This window comes from Rhinichthys klamathensis, unplaced genomic scaffold (assembly GCF_029890125.1).
Source record: "Rhinichthys klamathensis goyatoka isolate OS25496 unplaced genomic scaffold, OSU_Roscu_1.1 h1tg000206l_1, whole genome shotgun sequence".
In the NCBI taxonomy this organism is placed as follows: domain Eukaryota; kingdom Metazoa; phylum Chordata; class Actinopteri; order Cypriniformes; family Leuciscidae; genus Rhinichthys; species Rhinichthys klamathensis.
In genome coordinates this window covers 2,968,944-2,989,171 of record NW_026606731.1, presented here as the reverse complement: position 1 = coordinate 2,989,171, position 20,228 = coordinate 2,968,944, and the positions used below count along the sequence as shown (strand labels likewise).

Genomic DNA, 20,228 nt, shown 5'->3' with positions numbered 1-20,228 from the left:
TTCTGTCAGCTAAACATTAAGTCAGCTACACTGTTTACTTCTGAAGTAAAAATGTAGCGATTCTTTTCAAGGTTGTTATACATTTATTACAATGTAATTATACATTTATTACAATGTAATTATACATTGTTTACAGTGTTATTATACATTTATTACAATGTAATACGTTTAATACAATGTAATTATACATTTATTACAATGTAATTATACATTTATTACAGTATTATTATACATTTGTTACATTATTATACATTTGTTACATTATTATTTTGTTACATTATTCTTGTTATTATTATTTTGTTACATTATTCTCGTTATTATACATTACAATTGAATTGTACGTTTATTACAGTGCTATTGTACATTACAGTGTTATTATACGTTTATTACAATGTAATTATTACTCTTTTTGGAAAAAGTAGCGATTCTTTTTGAAAAAGTAGCGATTCTTTTTGAAAAAGTAGCGATTCTTTTTGAAACGCTTAATGTTAGCGATTTCTCAGAGTTTAGGCTCCTGTGGCCTAGGCTATTCAGCAACTCAAACATACCAAACCAACAATTACTAAAAACACACAAAAACAGATTTTGCACAGGCATTGCACTAGTTCTATTTGTATTTTATATGTATATTTTATTTTATTTAGTAATTTTTTTATATATAATTTATATATAAACATTTATTGACAGCAATGGGTAGATGAATGGGTAGAACTTTCACTTTAAAGCAAATCATTTTTAAACATTCTATTTTAAGGTGAAATAATTGTGCATCTCCATTTTCAAAGATGCTTTTTGGGGGGGGGGGGGGGGGGGGGGGTTAGGGGGGGGGGGTGCATACAATTGGCTATGTATAATACTCTTTCAAGTAGTTTGTGGGACAGTGTAAATTCCACAACGTCATTGACACGTACAGACAGACAATATAAAGCTGTTCTGCTACAGTGCGGTTAGAGGAATGAATGTAGTTGCTTTTTCCTCGTGAACCATGTGTGGGTCCATGTGAACAAGGTGACATGACAAGCAACAGCAGCATGGCATGGTGCCTAGCGCTATTGTTTAATAAAAAAGAACAGTGATGTTTCCCACACTGGCTCATTATTGCTCTCAGCTGATCTGTCTCAACGGGCTGAGGCCTGTCAAACCCTGTGTTTAGGTAAGTAGTGCTATTTAAGCAATAACATGAGGGAGAATGCTGTTGTACTGAATTGCACGGCTGGGATCTGGTCACAGGCATGAGGCTGTTGTACACAACATTGCTGATAGTTAGTGATGGGCAGATCGAGGCTTCGTGAAGCAATGAAACAGTTGAACCAAATGGTCCATATTTTTTCGAGGCTTCGAATCAATCCGACACCCGTCTCAACGGTGACACCTAGTGGTCACTTGCAGGTGTTGATCTGAACCAACCTTGACGAGCCATGAAAATTTGTTGTTTTTTTATTATTGTACTTTTCTAATATGTGAATCTTGCAACCTATAGCCTCCTCACTAATGTTATTTTGGTCCTGCAAAATGAATATTAATAAAATAAATCAAGCCACAATGTCTCACTTTTTTACATATTTTTATTCAAAAATATTAATTTCTCTGCTGTGGAAGGACTTAGCCTACTTCTTTTTTTACAGATAATTTCTCCAGCCTTTGAAAAAATCCTCTCACAAGGGACACTTGTTGCTGGCATGCAAAGATATTTTTTAGCTTCGGGATCTCGCAAAGCTTCGGAACGACTGTTTCGCGGCAGCCATCCCTACTGATAGTACAAAAGCAGATTGCGTGTTATGGCTTTTGTACAACAGATCAATAAACAAAAAATTAATATTGAGTAACTTATATTTGACAAACAATATTACCAGGTCTTTGTCTATTTGTGTTCTGCGAATGAAAATAGTTCCAAACAAAGTGACAGTAGAATTCTCTAAGCAACACACAAAGCTGGCAGTTTTTGGCCCCGTTTACACCTGGTATTAAGATGCATTTTGGTTGATCGGATCACAAGTGGACGACGCTAAATGTAAATAGGGTCTAAGACGTTTTGAGCTTGTCCACTTTTGACCACTTCCAGAGTTATAGTTGAAAACACATTCAACCGGACTTTTTCATAGTGTAAAAGCTCATGTGGTCGAATGTGTTCGAACAGCCACAAAAGACCGCCTGCTCTCCACCTACTGACGTAATGCATAAACATTATGGGAAGTGCGCTAACCAGACAGGATTTAAACTTGGAGACTCAAGTTTAGTTTGAAGACGAGAAATGTACCAAGTACAATGTTCTCTCACCATTCCATATTTCTATCATGAACCAGAAACGAAAGCTGATGCTCTCCATATGTTTTTCCGTTGTCTCCGGTCGCATTCAAATGAGCTAATTTTGCCCATTATTTTGCCCAAATGTATAAAAACCATAGACTGTAAAAAATAGATAAAAACTCATACATTTACCCTCCCATAGACCCTTCCCTCGAAGAAGGGAGATGGAATAAAACACCATGTGTAAACGGGAATGTGTGTCCCTCGTCTACTTGTGATCCGATCAACCAAAATGCATCTCAATACCAGGTGTAAACAGGGCCTTTGTTGCTGAATGAATCAGTGTTTATGAACGAATCGGTTGAGTAAATTATTGAATGAGTCATTCATAAAGACAATCCTTTTTTGCATTCCTAAATGATTCGGTTTTTCGAATGAAACGGTTGAAATTATGATTGAATGACTCATTCATAAAGAATCACTTTTTGCATTCCTAAATGAATCAGTGTATGAATCATTCATTCCACCTGAATGAACATCTTCATCTCTGAGTAGGTACTTCTTTTGAATAAGTAATTTGCAACCATTAAAATAGGGCATGTATGAATTTAGGTAACACATTATTTCAATGGTCCACTTTAGACATTCTACTAATTATAAGTAACTTTACAACTACATGTCAACAAACTCTAATAGAGTATTAGTAGACTGTCTGCTTCATATCTGCTAACTCTTTATTTTGATGCTCCCTAACAGACATTCTTCTGACTATAAGTAACTTTGAAAATTATTATACTTACTCTAACCCTAACCAAACAGTCTACTAACAGCCTACCAATCCTCTAAGAGTTAGTAGACATGTGGTTGGCAAGTTTCTTATAGTTGGTAGAATGTTTAAAGTGGGCCATCGAAATAAGGTGTAACCTGAATTTAATCCGGAGGTACCACATTTGCCATGTTGTCATTGTTATTTGACCTATGAGGATCAGTTTCCTTGTTTCACTGCCATTTACAAATCCTCTCCCATGGCCCATGGGAGTGTCCATTAGATGAGAACATCAGAATCACACTGAAAGTTGTAAGTCAACAGGGAACTTTTCGTCTACTGTTTTAAGAATACTGTGAATTCTGACATACTACTCTTTTGACATACTGTTTTTTAGTAGAGAAGTGTGCGAGTTCGGATGCAGCCAGCCACTTCCTAGAGTGCGTTCACACCGGACGCGAATAGCGCGTCAGGCGCGAATGATTTCAAAGTTAAGTCAATGCACGTTACGCGCGTAAAAAATTCCTGCGGCGCGAATGAGGCGTAGAGCGCGGCGCGGTAGACGCGAATACGCCTCATTCGCGCGTCAAGTTCGTTGTTTTATGTAGTGCTTTTTGTGCATTCTCGCGTTTGACGCGATTCGGGTCTGCCGCCCAAGTTGAAAAATCTGAACTTCTGCGTCAATTCGCGCCGCGTTAACCAAACAGGAGCCTGCTTGCTGCTGTCACGTGGTGAAGTGACAGTTTATAATGTTATTTTATGTTCTCAATAAATTATTTTGTAATATGACTAAAATGCTTGGTGTGCAAAGCAAATCTTTCACATAAAAACTCGATTTCAATATATGAGAGATATTCATTTTGTATTGAATGCTATTTATTCCATATCTATTCTAGATTATATGAAACATTATTATTCCAATGTAAAGACAACAAACACAATTTAGTGTATAAAAACTTTTTTAAAAATCACAAGACAGGTTTCGCTTTTGGAGGCTCCATTTATTATCAAAACAAAAATAAATGACAGATTACGTGGGTGCGGGCGAGGGTGAACCTCGCGCCGGGCTGTAGAGCGCGGGCTCGACAGGCATTGACCACTCGAGGCCGAGGCCTTATACGGCCTACGCTGTCCTCGTCAGCGTCCTCACCGTTAGGTCCACCAAACCTAGCTCCTAGAGCAAATTGTGAAACCCTCCGGAGGGTCTGGTGGACCCGAGTACAGCGACGATGTCCCCTACGGCCTACGCAGCTGTTTCTGCTCTCCAGAGCATATACGAGCGGTGACTCTCTCGATTAATGCTAATGCTAATGCTCGATAAACATCTAAAAAGATGGCCACCAACGGGTTTCGAAACTTTCGCCTCCGGATTTCGCCTCTGACGCGCGTAAATTTAGCTTTTTTACGCGCGTCAATGGCGAAATTGACGCACGTAAAAACAAAAGTTTGAAGCGAAATTTACGCGCGTCAATTTCGCCATTGACACGCGAGTTAACACAAAGTGGTCAAGCGTATAACTAGACGTGGCAGGCGCGAATTTGACGCGCTATTTGCGTCCGGTGTGAACGCACAGTTAGATGATCCTTATTTTTGAACGGATTGGTTGAACAAATTATTGAATTAAAGACGGTTTCTGCTTTCTTAAATCGGTTAATTAAATGATTCAATGACTCACTCATAAAGCCAGCCACTTGTCACAACCTACGGCTGTAACTATGTAACTTTCAGAAAGAATCAATTAAAATTCCCACCATAATGCATGCACTGACAATCTGTCTGGAACGCTCAAACAGAGAAAGCTCGACCAATTAAATTAGAGGTTGAAACTAACTGTTGTATAAAGGGGGTGTGAGTGTTTGCTATTCATTGCAAATACCATCATACATCCAAGCTTGAAAGCCAACATGAGCCTTCACTTGCATATTTAAAGAAATTGTTGATAGCTGTTTGCAAACACACGTTAGCCTTCTCTGTTACCAGAGCAGCTTTTTAAATTCAGAATAGATCGCAAGAACGCTTTTTCTCTGGCATTCCCACATGCACGCTCCCTCAAACTCTCTCACGCTCTTTCTCTTTCTTGTGGCTAATTGACCCATTTTTCCAGGGGAGAGGTTTGCGTTTGATTCAGGGAAGGTCAGTGAGTGCGTTGGGGTGGGTCTGTGGTCTAAGATGTTGGCGTAAGCTCTCTGAGGCCCTCACCTGAGCCATTCTCTGGCATCCACACCGTCGCCCTCGTGATCTGTGTATTTATGTTTATTTATAACCTTTCCTGTGAACCATGGCAAGTATAGTACATGCCCTTGTTCACCTGTGAAGATTTACCTGACACTACGAAGCCACAGGGACACAGGAACGTAAAGTACGAGGCGCTACTCTTTTGAGAAACTGCACTCATTCTAGTCCGAACCTCAGATTATTCTTAAGAACATGGATTTCTGCCACTCCTCCGAGATTAAAAACAAAGAGGTTCATTTTGATATTACATCATCATTAAACTGAGGTTTCCACCTATTTGTTTTTCATTCAGGAGATCTAAAGGTGGAGTTCATTTGTTGCGGTGACTCCAGAATCACATGAGCCACATTCCTGTCACATTGCTACATAAACACAGAAGATGTTGTGTTATTCCACAACTTCCCTGCTGCCTGCATTCTTGCGAGCGGGCTGTTTAGTGGACCTTTTGCTCTGGCTCTCTGCATGGAGGAATGTGATAATGCATCCCAGCTTTGGCTTAGCCCTGCGGCTGGCCGCCTCGGTCTCTGGCTTCCCAACACGTGTCTGGCTCTGACTCCGCTCCGCGCTGGCCCCCCCGGAGACCTGCGGGACCTAAGAACACCACACACTGCGCACTCCCTCGAGAGATCTTCTCTCCAGCGTCACACTAGCAGCACGTTCAACGACATCTGCATGACTGAACACTTCGCTCATGCGACCAAATGTCAAAGGCCTGGATGAGCGTTGTGTGTGGGTGAGGTGGGGTTTATGATGGAATGTCAGTGAGGTTACAGAGTGTTCAGGTTTTGAGGCTGGACACATTAAATGAGATTTATATGAAGAGGATTTGCTGGCCTGCATCTTAAGAGGGCTTTGAAGATGCTACAGTAGGACTAAACTGAAGCACACATTGTAAAAGTTTGGCATTACACTAGAACAGTACCAAAGAATAAGCTTTGGTTTTGGTTTCAATTAAAATAATTGCAGGAAAACGATGTGGTATGCAAATCTGTCAGGTAAACACCAAAATCTAGTCAGAAATGAAATGTGTCAATAAGCCCAAAGTATAATTCACTTGTCCACATTCCGCTGTGGCTCGCAGGTAGTCCGGGTGGTATCATTTTTGTCATTAGCACAGTCCGCTGATGGCCCATGTGCCATCTCAAGTGTTTTGAGTGGGTCCTGTAAGTATTTTTGTGTATGTTTACAACTTTGGAGCCCACCCTGTCGTAATTACAGTTGCTAGCTGTGCACATGTATTTTTTGACATGCTAAATGATTTCAAAAGGCAAAAAGAACCCTGTCGACCCTTTTTTTTTTTGGTTAATTTTTGCAAAGCGTTTGAATGTGCATGTTTGTAATCAAATGTTGGAGACACAATTGGCCACATTGCACATAATATACATTTGACATATTAGAAGCTAGCAGAGATACGTTTGCAAGGTTCACCTGAAATGAGAAGCATTTATTTGCAAGCTATCCTGAAATTGGACTGTTATGACTTTTGACATCCCAGACAAACTACAAAACTCTGTGAGTCTGGGACAACACCAATAAGGTAATAGCCTACGTTGCCGACAACTACAACTAGCGGATATACAACTTTTTTTACAAAGCCAAACATTAAATGCAAAAGTAGAATACATAGCAATTTTGCTACTATTACTTAGTGCAGCAGCACGAAGACCCGCTCGGCATCTGTTTTTTTCTATCCTTTAATTTCACAAAGCTCTCGCCAACGAATAAATGCCACACCAAGATTGACTCTTGTCCAGCCCCTTGCACGACCACTGTCTATTTGTTCTCTATTCCTCTTTGGTTGTACTGATAATACTCCTTCGCTAAAGCTATGTTGTGTGTAGCAGTCAGCCCTTTTAGCGGAATTTCGTACCCGATCACCAATCTCTTACTCCCAGAACAGACATTTTAGGGGGAGCATGAGAAAGAAAGGCCATTAGCCTTATTAAAAGTCAGTCACAGTGTAGGCTACCATCAGAATGATTTTGAAACTTAAATTTTAAGGTAAAAAAACAACAACTTAAAATTGTAAAAACTGATCTAGCCTGGCTAGACTCGTGCGCACATGCTGAATGGATCCATTCAAGCTCATAGTCAGTGAAGCATACTTTAAAGGGGGAGCAAAACGACCTTTAAGTTAAAATCATGCAAAAACCTCCAGCTAATGCTCGTTCAAGAATAAACCTGCCAGAATTCAAGAATAAGTCATTATTCACTGATAATCATACCCTCCTTTATGACACTCAAATCTGATATTTAAACGCTTAAAGAAGCGTTACAACAGGTTCAATGTCCATTAAGGCAAATTCCAATGGCTCTTGTGTGTCTTTTGACCGATTGCACTCTTTTGACCAAAACTTTGAATGCATCTTTTTGATTGAGATTTAGCATAGAATAACAGCTAAGTCATGGTAAATGATAAACACCTTGCCCTCAGTGCAAAATGACACCTGTGCATAGATCACTACGGGTGTTTTGGCAGTGCAGAGGAGGGTGACCTGTCTGTGTGTTAAGTAATGCCGTGCTTAGAGAGTATTATGATCAGACTCTTTAGTGATAAGGCTTTGGCCCGTAGAGTGTCCGTGTTGTCTGCTGTTGGACACTGCAGGTCTCTAAAGTGCGAAGAGGTTAAAGAGCATTTCAGGTTGAGAACTGGACCATCTGGTTCTAGAGCCATCCCAGAATATCCCAGTCAGCTGGTCTCCCTGGGTGACGGAGCTTATAGAATAGCTTGTCCCACATGATGGTGGGAAAGGTGGCTGTGTCAGCAGGCACTCAGTGTGTGAGTGTGCGCTCATGTGCCCTTTGTACTGCCTGCTATGCGCGGTGGTATGTATCTAAAGGTCGAGGGGAGGTACACGAGGCTCCAGCGGGGAGATTTCGGGCCACTCGTTGCTCTAGTTCCCAAAGGCCAACATGACACTGTCAACTTTGAATTCATTATCCTGTCAGGAGTTTGTATCATACAGTATTATATCATAGAACTCAGAATAGTGTCTTCTTGTATGTATGAATACATAAATCTAACTTTTAAAGTGACAGACAGAGTACTGATTACAGAAGCATTCTGGGGTTAAAGTGAGTTGCTCAAGGGCGCAATAGTCACAGATCGGGTTTGTGATCCCAACTCCTGTCACCTTAGAGAATAAACTGGCAACCTTGGTGTTTTAAGGCTACCACCCTACATGATCCATGGCTTTTCCAGTTGTTCATTACAGATAAACATAAGAACAATTCCTAGCCAATGAAATGTTTCTAGAAAAATAACTTGGAAAATGTATATCCATTACAGCAATACCAATGACTTTACCATGAGTTTGCTACAGGTTTAGACATTTTGACAAATTGTAGAACAGAACAGTGTTTGGTTTTACAGGTGTGTCTGTTTTGCAGGCCCAGGCAGCTCTGATCAATTCGGAACAAAGTGGAACAAACAGACCCCCTCCTGCTGGAGCTTACAGGTATTACATCCACTCACCTCACTGCTATCCATCCATCCATCCATCCCTCCATCCAGTAGATGTTCTGGTACGAGGACATGCACACACACGAACGAACACACCAACGCCAGTGTGTGGAAGCTTGTCATACAGGAATGTCCAGGGCTCCTATGATTCAGAGCCTGTCATATCTGTTGTAAAGGAACAGTGATGGGGGGCACAGTAAACCATGGGTGACTGAAGAGTCTGAAAGAAGAGCACAGGATGTGTGAAAAAGCCACAGAAAATGGGCTCCCTGAAGGGGAATGGGATCTCAGATACCACTTCTTCTCCTAACACAGGATGTTTCCTACAATTTTCATGTAGTAAGGTCAGCACAGCGTGTCACATTATGACAAGGCTGGATGAGAATGACACACACACACACACACATATGCAGTCACAGTCTGTTCCTCTCCGCTCCTCATCTCTTTATGAATACAGGATCAAAGCTTAATTCTGAGCCCAACAGTGAGTGTCACATTACATGAGAGGATCACTAATACATTTTCAATATTCAGGTTTTCATCATACAGTAGCATCATCTCAGCGGGGCACATGTCGTTCTCCACGTGGCCGCACGACGCTGCATGCGTGGGTGAACTGACGCAGTCTCCATGACTCACTCTGACAGCAAACCTCACTTACAGCATCATGAATGTCCTTCTGCGTCTGTGGCAGGTGAGCAATCACAGAGCTGCTGAGATCCGCAAACAGCCATGGAAATCTTGAGAAATCAACTGACCCTAGCAAGAATTTTAAAGATTTTAAATTAAATTTTAAATATATTATCCTGCCTAGCTCTTTAATAAAGATCAAGATGGACGATATGCTAAGGTTGCCAAATTATACCCTATTTTCAGCTCTGTCACAGGCTTGAAGTCAAAAAGCAGGGTAAAAGATCACCCAAAGATCAATTTAGCAGAATCAAATCCTTTTTTCTTTTTGTAATTAGAGTAACATCAAAGGTCATAAATCATAAAAACCCCATAGAAAAGTTAAGTCTGAATGGGTTAACCTTGTCATAACAGTGAAAGTGTATAATACGCTCTATGTCATTAACATTTTTTATTAATTTTGTTTTACTTACAAGGTTATTTTAAAATTGAACATGGCACCCCTTTCAGGAAAACCAACAACTTCATAATGCTTTTTAGCTAGATTCAGGCCTGTCCCACGGCAACATGCTGATAATTTAGCTTTTAGCTTTTTAAGCCTCAGACATGTCTAGTACCAGACGTACACCACTGTTCAAAAGTTGGCGGTCAGTAATATATATTTTTTTTCAGTAAGGATGCAATAAATATAGCTTAAAATTAAAGGCAATTATAATGTAACAGAAGATTTCTATTTGAAATTAATTCTGTTCTTTTGATGTCTATATAGCCTACATCTAAGAATCCTTTTCAAAATTTATCACGGTTTATACAAAAGCACTACAAAAACTGTTTTCAACATTGATAATAATAAGAAATGTTTCTTGAGCATCAAATCAGTATTCAGTAATCAGTATTATCACTATGCCCTGAAGAAGGCTCCATGCGTGGGCGTTTTAAAGTTGTCCGTTTAGGACATGTCATTTTTGTAATAAAGACATTTTAATTAAGGAGTGCCTCGGTTATCAGAGAATTCTTTCTCTACACCGTCTCATCAAATCAGTATTATTATGATTTCGGAAGAATCATGTGACACTGAAGACTGGAGTAATGATGCTGAATATTCAGCGTTGCATCACAGAAAATAAAAAGTTATTTTCAATATTAATAACATTCCACAATATCACTGTTCTAAATATTTACTTTAAGTTTTTTGATCAAATAAATGCAGCCTTGAGTATAAAAAAGAAAAAGATCTCACAGACCCCTAAGTTTTGAACGGTGGTGATCTAGTACTTAGAAGCCCACAAAAACATTTTGATGAGGAAACCTTCAGTATTACTTCTGTAATATGATATAAAATAGTTTTACCACTAACTACTGTACAGAGCCTTATTGAATGTTAGGCCTATATGATATTAGTGCTTTTTAACTAAACATACATAATACTACAATTATTAAGAATGTACTTAAATGTATTTTTCTGTACTTAAATTTCCTCCTTTCCTCTTCATTATTTATATAAAGCAAGACATGGACAGATGAAAGACTTGTGGCCAGCAGAGGGCGATACATGATTTACATTTATTTTAATTCGCTTTGGTACTATTTTCACAAGTAAGGTACATGTACATCCTCAAAACTCTTACTGATCAAAAATCTAAACTGATCACACTTGTAACACAGCTAGTCATTCTTTCAAAACCTGATCCCATGCTTTCATTACAGTTATACTACACATTTTTCAGTCCACATAATCATTGTTTCAAACACAAGATTATTGTAATATGTAATGAGAACAAATTTTGGTTTAATCACCTGAACACAACAGTATGATCTTCTTTCAGTTTAGTACTTTAACAATAAGTTAATTTAATAGCGAACAATACAAGATACATGTTTCAAATTACCCTTGTTGCTGAAATAATTACAGTAACACAGGGTACAGATACCACATTAGAAAATAGACTTACATTACCTAACATAAAATCCATAATGTGAAGGTATCTATTCAGTGTGTTATCAAAAGGTGTGATGAAGTTATGAAACTGACATGAGGTTTTGTGTAGAACAGAGTTTGCCGGCAATACATGTTCTCACTGTGCCATATGACTGAATCTATTACTGTATTTGACCTTTATAAGGGTTAGTTATAGTAATGTGGCAGTCTCTACCATAATCGGTTTACAGTATAACATGGCATACATACTGGAATGTAAAATGCTGAATTTGATGGCATTTGTCTCCCTTCTGATGCATTTGATCAATCTGATGTTACAGTCATTGACCGTTCCCTCTCCCTTGTACTCTATCTTGATCTATGTTCACAAATGGCAAATGTATCTGTCTCTCTCTCTCTGAAAACTGTCAACTGTAGATAGAATCAATATCTATAGAGATCTATAGGTGTACCAAATGATTAATTGATTAACCATTAAGTTCAGTTCAATTAAATAATAGACAAATGTATTAAACTGAATGAGAAGAGATGCAAATCAAAAGTTTGATAGTAATAGCATTATGAAAGACTTACAGTTGTGAATGAAACATTTATATAGATGAAACACTTATTTTGAGTTGTGAAAAGGATACTTTGTGATTTTGTGTATTGTACCAACACAATTGAAAATATGCTAGAATGTTTAAAAAAAACACTTTTGATGATCTGTTGTGATATTAGTACTAAGATCTTTGAGAATGTAGCCTAGACCTTACTTGAGAAAATAGTATCAAAGCGAATAAAAAAAAATTTAAATAGACATAGCACGGCGGCAATCCAATTCTATTTGGAAAAAAAATGCTGTGTAATATTTAACATTGACCACATGATTTCAGGAATCATTCTGTAATTGTTACAGGAAATCTACAACACTCTCTTAACACGCATTAAAGCATAAAAAAAGACAGAGTGATCAGCATGGTTATTGGCATAGATATCCATAATAAAGGCTAGATGTCTTACGGCGGAGTCTCTATCGTCATCACCGGCGGCCATCTTGTCACAGGCTAGCTTTCTGGTGGGCTCTGTGGTACTGATGTATGGTGAGAACACATATACTCTTATCTTGCTGAAATCTTGCTGAAATCTTAACGGATTTTCAAACGGTTTGGTTTCTTACAAACGTTATTAACGTGGCTAGATAATTTTGGTTGATTATTTATTTATACACTTATTTTTCATAAGTGTGCAGTGTCATAACTACGTTTATAACAAACCAAACCGTTTGTTATGGTTATTTAAAAAGTACATGCACCATTAACACAATGTTACGAGTGAGCGAGCTGCCTGTGACAAGATGGCCGCCAGGTGCTGACGTCGACCTCCATTGGCCAGCAGCGCGGACGAGACATCTAGCCTTTATTATGGATATCTATGGTTATTGGTGCGTTCAAGTCCTCCTGGGAAGTTCGTACTTACGAGGTGGGAAGTCGTGTTTATGACGGCATGTGCGTCACTTTCGTCGGAGTAAGATGGCGGTGTACTTTCTCTTAATTAATTACACAAAAGGTTTCTTAAACTAGTTCTAGAAAATGAACAAAAGAAATGTGCATCAGATGTGCTTTGGTTTTTTATGTTTTTTAATTAATTTATGAAGCCACTGCAAACTTTATCGTTACATATTACATTGTTATATTATAATGCAGTCATATTCTGTGCAGGCAATTAGCTTACTTCGCTGTTAATAGAAAAGTCTAGTAATATCACTGCTAAATAGGCTACCTTTAAGTATTGTGGTATTCCACCATGTTTCAGTGACACGCCCCCAACTCGTAAAGATCGGGGCTTAAAGAAAATCCCGAGCTTCCCTCTCGTATTTACGACATTGTGTGCTCAAATCGTAAATACGATCTTTACGAGATGAGTTATGGTGCGTTCACGTGCTATGGAAAATATGATATTTTCCACTTGTGAACTGGTATTTACCAGTGTGTTGCGTTCAAGTGCTTTTGTTGTCGTAATGTGGTAAAAAGATGGAGATTCAGACCAGTTATTTAGCTAAAACTATTTTAGATTGCTTAAGTCATCTGCTACAGCAAGAAAATGATTTATCAAAACTCAAACGTAAATAATATATGCTTTATATTTTCTAGATCATGAATAGTACATATTTTTACCATTCACAACTCTTGCGTTGCTCTCCGCCATTTTGAAAAGGTAAAAGGTAATCTCATCTCGGCAACTCGTGCATCAAAATATTCTACGAGTTGCCCAGTGGAAAATACCACATGAGGGGGTGTTCATGTGCATTTTCCATGTCGGCTTTTGGTATTTACCATAATTACCATAGCACGTGAACGCACCATTACTGGTTGAATTGAACACACCATATGAATGTGCTACATTTTTAACACCGCCGTTATTAGGAGCGGATAACCGTCCTGTGACGATCACAAAATGTGTTTTTACCAAGGGGGTAATCCATCGACCGGAAGTTGAAGCCGGCCGGGTGCCGCCATGTTGTAGCAGAACTTCACTTACGTTAGCATTTCCATTGACTCCCATTCATTTTGGCGTCACTTTGACAGCGAATAACTTTACATCTGAGGCGTTTAAAGACTCCATTTGTCCATTGTTTATTTCTAAAGAAACACGACAATGTATAAAGGGCTCCATTACCTTCTATGTTACATTATGGCCCCATAGAAACAGATTTTGTAAAAATAGGCTAACGATTGCGTCATAACCACTCGACTCTCTGTCGCGCTGTACAGAAATTACCGTACAGACAGCAGGAGAAGCTCGCAGGCAATCGGGGGGACGTCCCGTCAAGGGAGAAGCCCATAGATAATGAGTCCATAAAAGCAACGGAATACTTACTCCTGCTCACTCACGCCAAAGAACTCTTTGCTCAAGTTCCCCGTCTCTGCAAGATTAACGTTGGCAATTTTCACGCACAGCTACTAGAAGAGTAACGTCTGTCAGACAGGTTGCTCACGTCATCAAGCTTAGTTTGAGTCGGTTTGAGTCTGCGCGTCAGGAACGGAAGTGCTCAAAAATCGCTAAAAATGGGCTTCAACTGTCTCAACTGAGTTCCAATGAGATGGCTCTGTCCACTTCTTATACTGTCTATGGTTTTTACACTTTTGAATGTACAGTATGACGGCTGGGTCCCTGATTCCAATGTGAACCCCCTGCTTATTAATACTGCAGAATAGGGTGTAAGATATGTGATGATTGGCCAGTACACAATGTTCTGATATGGCTTGTAAAAAACATAATTGGGTGTAATTGAGCGTTTCTCTTCCATAATCCAAATGTTTGTCTCGGCAGGGGCTCGGCACCGGCAGTCCTGTAACATACCAGTTGCGATCCAGCTGTCGGCCACATGTGTGTGATGATGGGGTCGTTGAGTCCATACTCAGCTCTACATCATATCCTTTCTTTCAGCATGGCTGCGGACCACAATGTTGGGATGAACAGAAGGTGACTGAAGAACCTCAGCTTTGTCCAGAAGGTTCTGGGTCTTAGTTGGAGATGGGTGTAGTGTGAAAATGCTGAGGAAAGCCCTTCTGAGGATGAGAGGGTGGGGCTGTTGGGCCTAATCCTGTTATCCCGGCCTTCTTAATCCAGCTCCAGTCAGTCTTTACACCTCTTCAGTCGCACAATACAAATACAAACACACTTCCAATACAAATACATCACATACATCATGGAGGACAGCGTTATGCTAGGTGTTGAAGGGATCAAGAAGACCATCTTGCATGGAGGGACCAGAGAGAAGCCCAAATTTATCACAGGAACTAAGGTACAGCCTCACAGTCCAATATATAGAACTGGTTCCAGGATGCGAGTGATTTAATTGTTTGACTAATTTAATCTAGGGATCACGTCTTTTTTCATTACACATGTAACAGGTTGTCTTTATAGGATTATAGAATCCAGAGTAGACACAGTTGATTTCCTGACTCTTTAATTTCATAATAAGTTTATCTTTGCACTTGTTGGGAATGTCTGATTTCAAATAAGCATATGGTATAGTATATTGGCTTATAAGGGATTTTAGGAATGGCTTCGATTTTTGTGTGGAAATAACAGCAAATTTAAATGCTGTTAACTAAATGCAATCTTTCTAACTCTTCCATGTTGCTTTCAGGTGACGTTTCATTTCCGCACACAGCTCTGCAATGATGATCGCACCGTGATAGATGACAGTAAGAAGGCAGGTATGCCCATGGAAATGGTGATCGGGAACATGTTTAAACTGGATGTCTGGGAGACTCTGCTCATGTCCATGCACATAGGGGAGGTGGCTGAGTTCTGGTGTGATGTCATTGTAAGTATATTGTGATCCTCCATGTGGTCCGTAGGGAAACAAACTACTCAGGTGGAATACAACTTTGTGATTAAATTGAATTGAAATGAATTTAATGAATATGAATTATTATTAAGTATAAAATGTATTGTACTTGTTACATTGTTAAAACCTACAATTGCAATTATATGAATTTATATCCATTTTATACTTCATCAAATTCAAATTGTAACTTCAATTCTACACTGTTAAAATTCCAACTTAAAAAAGTGTGTTCATGCTGCCTTAAAACTTGAAATTTAGTCAACTTGAAATGTGAAATGACAACTTGGTTTTTTGAGTTGACTAAACTTAAGGCAGTGAACACACTTTTAAGTTGAAACAACCTTTTTTTACATTGTACATCCTCCCTCAAATTCTCAATGGAGCGAATTTAAGTAATCAATATATGTAAGATTATATAAATATACACTGCCGTTCAAGAGTTTTAGGGTTGGTAAGATTTTTTTTTTTTTTTTTAAAAACTCTTATGCTCTCATGCTCACCAAGGCTGTAAAGTAAAACCAGTAATATTGTGGAATATTATTGCAATTTAAAACAACTGTTTTCTATTTTAACCTGTGATGGCTATTTTAACATGTATTCCTGTAATGCAATGCTGAATTTTCAGCATCATTACTTCAGTCTTCAGTGTCACATGATCCTTCATAAATCATTCTTTACGTTAAAAATAGTGTCGCTGCTTAATATTTTTATGAAAACTGTAATACTATTTTCAGGATTCTTCGATGAACAGAAATTTGAAATACAATTTTTTGTAACAATGTCTTTACTGGCACTTCACACATCCTTGCTGAATAAATACTTGATTTCTTAAAAAAAAAAAAAAAACACTGACCCCAAGTTTTTGTACAGTAGTGTATGCATAATTAGACCGAACTTACACCTCAAGTTTGAATGAGGGTCAAAAAATCCATTATACCATTAAATACCATTTAACAGGACACTCATTATGAAATTAATGTCAGAACAGTATTTCTGTAATTAAACCTTTACACAGTAAATGCTTTTGGATGAGACATGGTGACGTTTCAGTCACGTAATTTTATGGCTGTGGAATATCACAGTGAGTTCCAGACTGGAGCATGTCATGCGTTAGCCTGACGGAAAGCTTAAATCTGTACAAAATAGGATTAATCTGAGTCTGTTCCACATGGTAAAATCATCATTTACAGCTGCCATCCCAGCTCCAGCGCATGAGGTAGATTACTGTGGCTGTATCAGCCTCGAGCATTATGGGAATGCCAAGATTGTTAATACAAACAGTTATGGACACATCTGAAACATTAACACACACTTTCAAGCTTTATAAAAGTGCCATGCCTTTTAAAATAGTTGATGGAATTTGAAATATGTTCAGATAATTCCAAATAAACGTAACTTTTACTCTGAAAAATGACTTATTTTAGAGCTTAGCAGTCATTATGTTTTCCGTGTTTAATGTTTTCTTTCTGTGGCCGAGAAGCACACCGGATTGTATCCAATAGTGGCTAAGAGTCTGCGGCGTATCGCAGTGGGGAAAGATCCGGTGGATTGGCACATTCACACCTGCGGGATGGCCAATATGTTTGCCTACCACAGCCTGGGCTATGACGACCTGGACGAGCTTCAGAAAGAACCACAGCCTCTTAACTTTGTAATGGAACTTCTCAAGGTCTGAATTCAATACTACTTTTAGGCTCATTGAGAAAAAATATTTGCATTCATTTTTAAATGAGCAGATATTTGATAAAGTGAGCATCCTTTGATCTGTATTTAATATGGATTTCACTTACAGTAGGCTACGTGAAGAAGAGGTCCCAAACACTGCATTAGCATATAAAGAAGGCTTTTCTGCAAGCTTTCAGTCTAAAGACTTTCCTCAGGCATTTGGGAAGATTTTTTAGAATGAAACGTTGCAGCGCTAATAAATATTTGAATTATTCTTTGCAGGCTACAGCAGTGTGCAGGACCTGGTCTTTATTAAGATGATTGCCATATGTGCACCAGCATTAATCTTTCATTGCTTTTTATTTGTGTATCTGCAATATGATTTTGGCTTATTCAATTTACGGCCTGAAGTAGATCTGTGCACAAGCAGTACATAAAATGACCACTAGGGGGAGTCAGGGGATTATTTTCAAACCTATTTATTCTCTTCTTTCAAGATACCCATGATATTAAATGGAAATTAGTTATATGTAAGAAACTACAATAATCGATAATGGATTCAGGTACAGCAGCCCAGTGAGTATGACAGAGAGTCCTGGGCTCTGAATGATGAGGAGAGGGTGAAAGCGGTACCTGTGCTCCACGGTCAAGGGAACAAGCTCTTCAAACAGGGCCGATATGAGGACGCCACACTGAAATATAAAGAAGCCATTATGTGTATCAAGAATGTGCAGACAAAGGTAAGAATACACCTCTGCAGCTGGTTTTTAATACATTAAGTAGCTTAAAAATGACTATATTCTGGGAAAAAATTATAGAATAAAAATGCCACTAATGTAATATTAACTAGGCATGGCACATCTCAATGAACTGAAATGTGTATGTTTCCTCAGGAAAAGGCATGGGAAGCTCCTTGGCTAAAACTGGAGAAGATGGCCAACATGCTCACTTTAAACTACTGTCAGTGTCTGCTGTGCATGGAGGAGTACTATGAGGTCATCGAACACACATCTGACATCATCAACCAGCACCCTGGTGAGTGTAAATTGTTAGTTCTCCCAGCATTTATGATGAGAAGATAATACCTGATGTGTTTTCCAGTCAAACGCACCAGCTGTAAGCATTCTCTGTATGTCGTAGGGGCGATGAAAGCCTTCTATCTGCGTGGCAAAGCGCACATGGAGGTGTGGAATGAAGCCGAGGCCAAAGATGATTTCATGCGAGTGCTGGATCTGGACCCTGGCATGAAAAAGACAGTCAAGAAAGAGCTTGCAGTTCTCAAAATGAGAATGGAAGTAAAAAACGAGGAGGACAGACTGAAGTACAAGGGCATGTTCGCAAAAATAGCAAGAGAGGAAGAGTCTCTAGAGCTGGAGATTCCAGAGCAAACATCACCAGCACAAGAGAGTCCAGAGGAAGAAACTGCTGAAGAACAAACAAACTCAATGCAAACGTCTCTAGAGCAAATAACTTTAGCACAATCAGGTCCAGAACAAACACCTTCTGAGCTATTAAGCTCTGATCATGTGATCCCAGAACACAACAACTACTCATCAACTCCAGAACAAACTACCAGAGAAGCTGCTACTCCAGAACAATTGAACGCAGTGCAAATACTTCTGGAGCAATCAACTTCTGAGGAAACATCTCCAGAGCATGCAACTCCTGAGCCAACATGTCCAGAACAAGCAGACCAGGACCCAGTGTCTTCAGATTCAGAACAAATGACTCCTGCTCAAATGACACCAGAATACTCAACACCTGCAAATGAACCTTAACATCACAACTTTTTCATGAGAAGAGCAACAATGATGGTGTGGGGTCAAGCCGAATCATTTTGACCTGTTTTACTTAGTAATGCTTTGTATTTTACATAATGTAAGACTTTATCATAGTGACTGTAGTTTTGCCAATCATCCAATAAAATAGGCTACTCACTAAATTACTATGTTGTGGAGCTAACTGGTCAGTCGCATTTTGTGTCTCAAAACATGATATTCATAAACTTGATGATAATTCCTTCACATGTGCACCAGTCTTTATGCATAGGCAAACAGTCTTGTAAAGAATTAAATAATATCAAATGTAATAATTAATAATGTTTGAATAAATTAAAATATTTTAACTGTAAATGTATTTAATTAATTGAGGTCTCCTGGATTTCTTGATTCTTAAACATTAGTCAGATTGCTATTGCCATTTCAAGTGAACAGTGAAAAATTCTGCCTTATGCTGCAGAAACATCTTATTACACTGCCTTTCATAGGTCACTTTAAAAAAAAAATCTTACTGACCTTGATCCTACAGATTGATAGCCTCATATACTCAAAGGATTCCACCCCTTTTTTCATCGTTCTTTGACCTAAAATATTTACCAGAAGCTAATTTTAAGTTAATAATGTAAAATCTAACAACACATTTGCATGTTAAATGTTCTATTATCATATTATTTTGATTGTTTTTCTTTTATAATGATTCATTTAAAATGTTATTTTTTATGATTTAATTCATTAGCTTTTCATCAAATAGCAACCCCAATTTGGGAAACCCTGCACTATACGTGTGTATGTACATATTGTCTGCACTGAGATTTATGAAACAACTTGCAATGCTATCTGTTAAAGGACAAACTGGATCAATAGCAATACATCATGATATTGTTTTAAGGGGATTCCCTTGACTCCATCCACATTTTTTCCAGCACATTCACATGCTCCTCATGCATGCTTGGGTCGGGACAACCAAGAACATTGTAACAGACTAATGATTTAATTATGATTAAATGAGGAACAGCCCATTATGCATAAATCATTCAAGCATCATCCATAATTTGATTAATGAAATATCGAGGTTTTGGGTTGATAAAAAAAAAAAAAACATAATTGCAGAAGCCTCGTGCATTTTTCCAAATAGCCTGCTTTCATTGAGAGAAAAAAAATATGGG

The 20,228-nt window shown here is 38.6% G+C and overlaps 2 protein-coding genes across 2 annotated transcripts in view; both read left to right on the top strand.

The window, feature by feature from the left end:
* exo5 (exonuclease 5) overlaps positions 1–20,228 on the top strand; it is a 274,495-nt gene that overhangs the window by 79,175 nt on the left and 175,092 nt on the right. The gene's annotated exons all lie outside the window — the stretch shown is intronic.
* Positions 14,798–19,380, top strand: aipl1 (aryl hydrocarbon receptor interacting protein-like 1). The gene is made up of 6 exons (XM_056263448.1): positions 14,798–15,067; positions 15,416–15,595; positions 17,100–17,288; positions 17,848–18,024; positions 18,178–18,319; positions 18,425–19,380. Exons 1-6 carry the CDS (start codon positions 14,972–14,974, stop codon positions 19,060–19,062), a joined length of 1,422 nt encoding a protein of 473 aa, XP_056119423.1. The 5' UTR covers positions 14,798–14,971; the 3' UTR covers positions 19,063–19,380.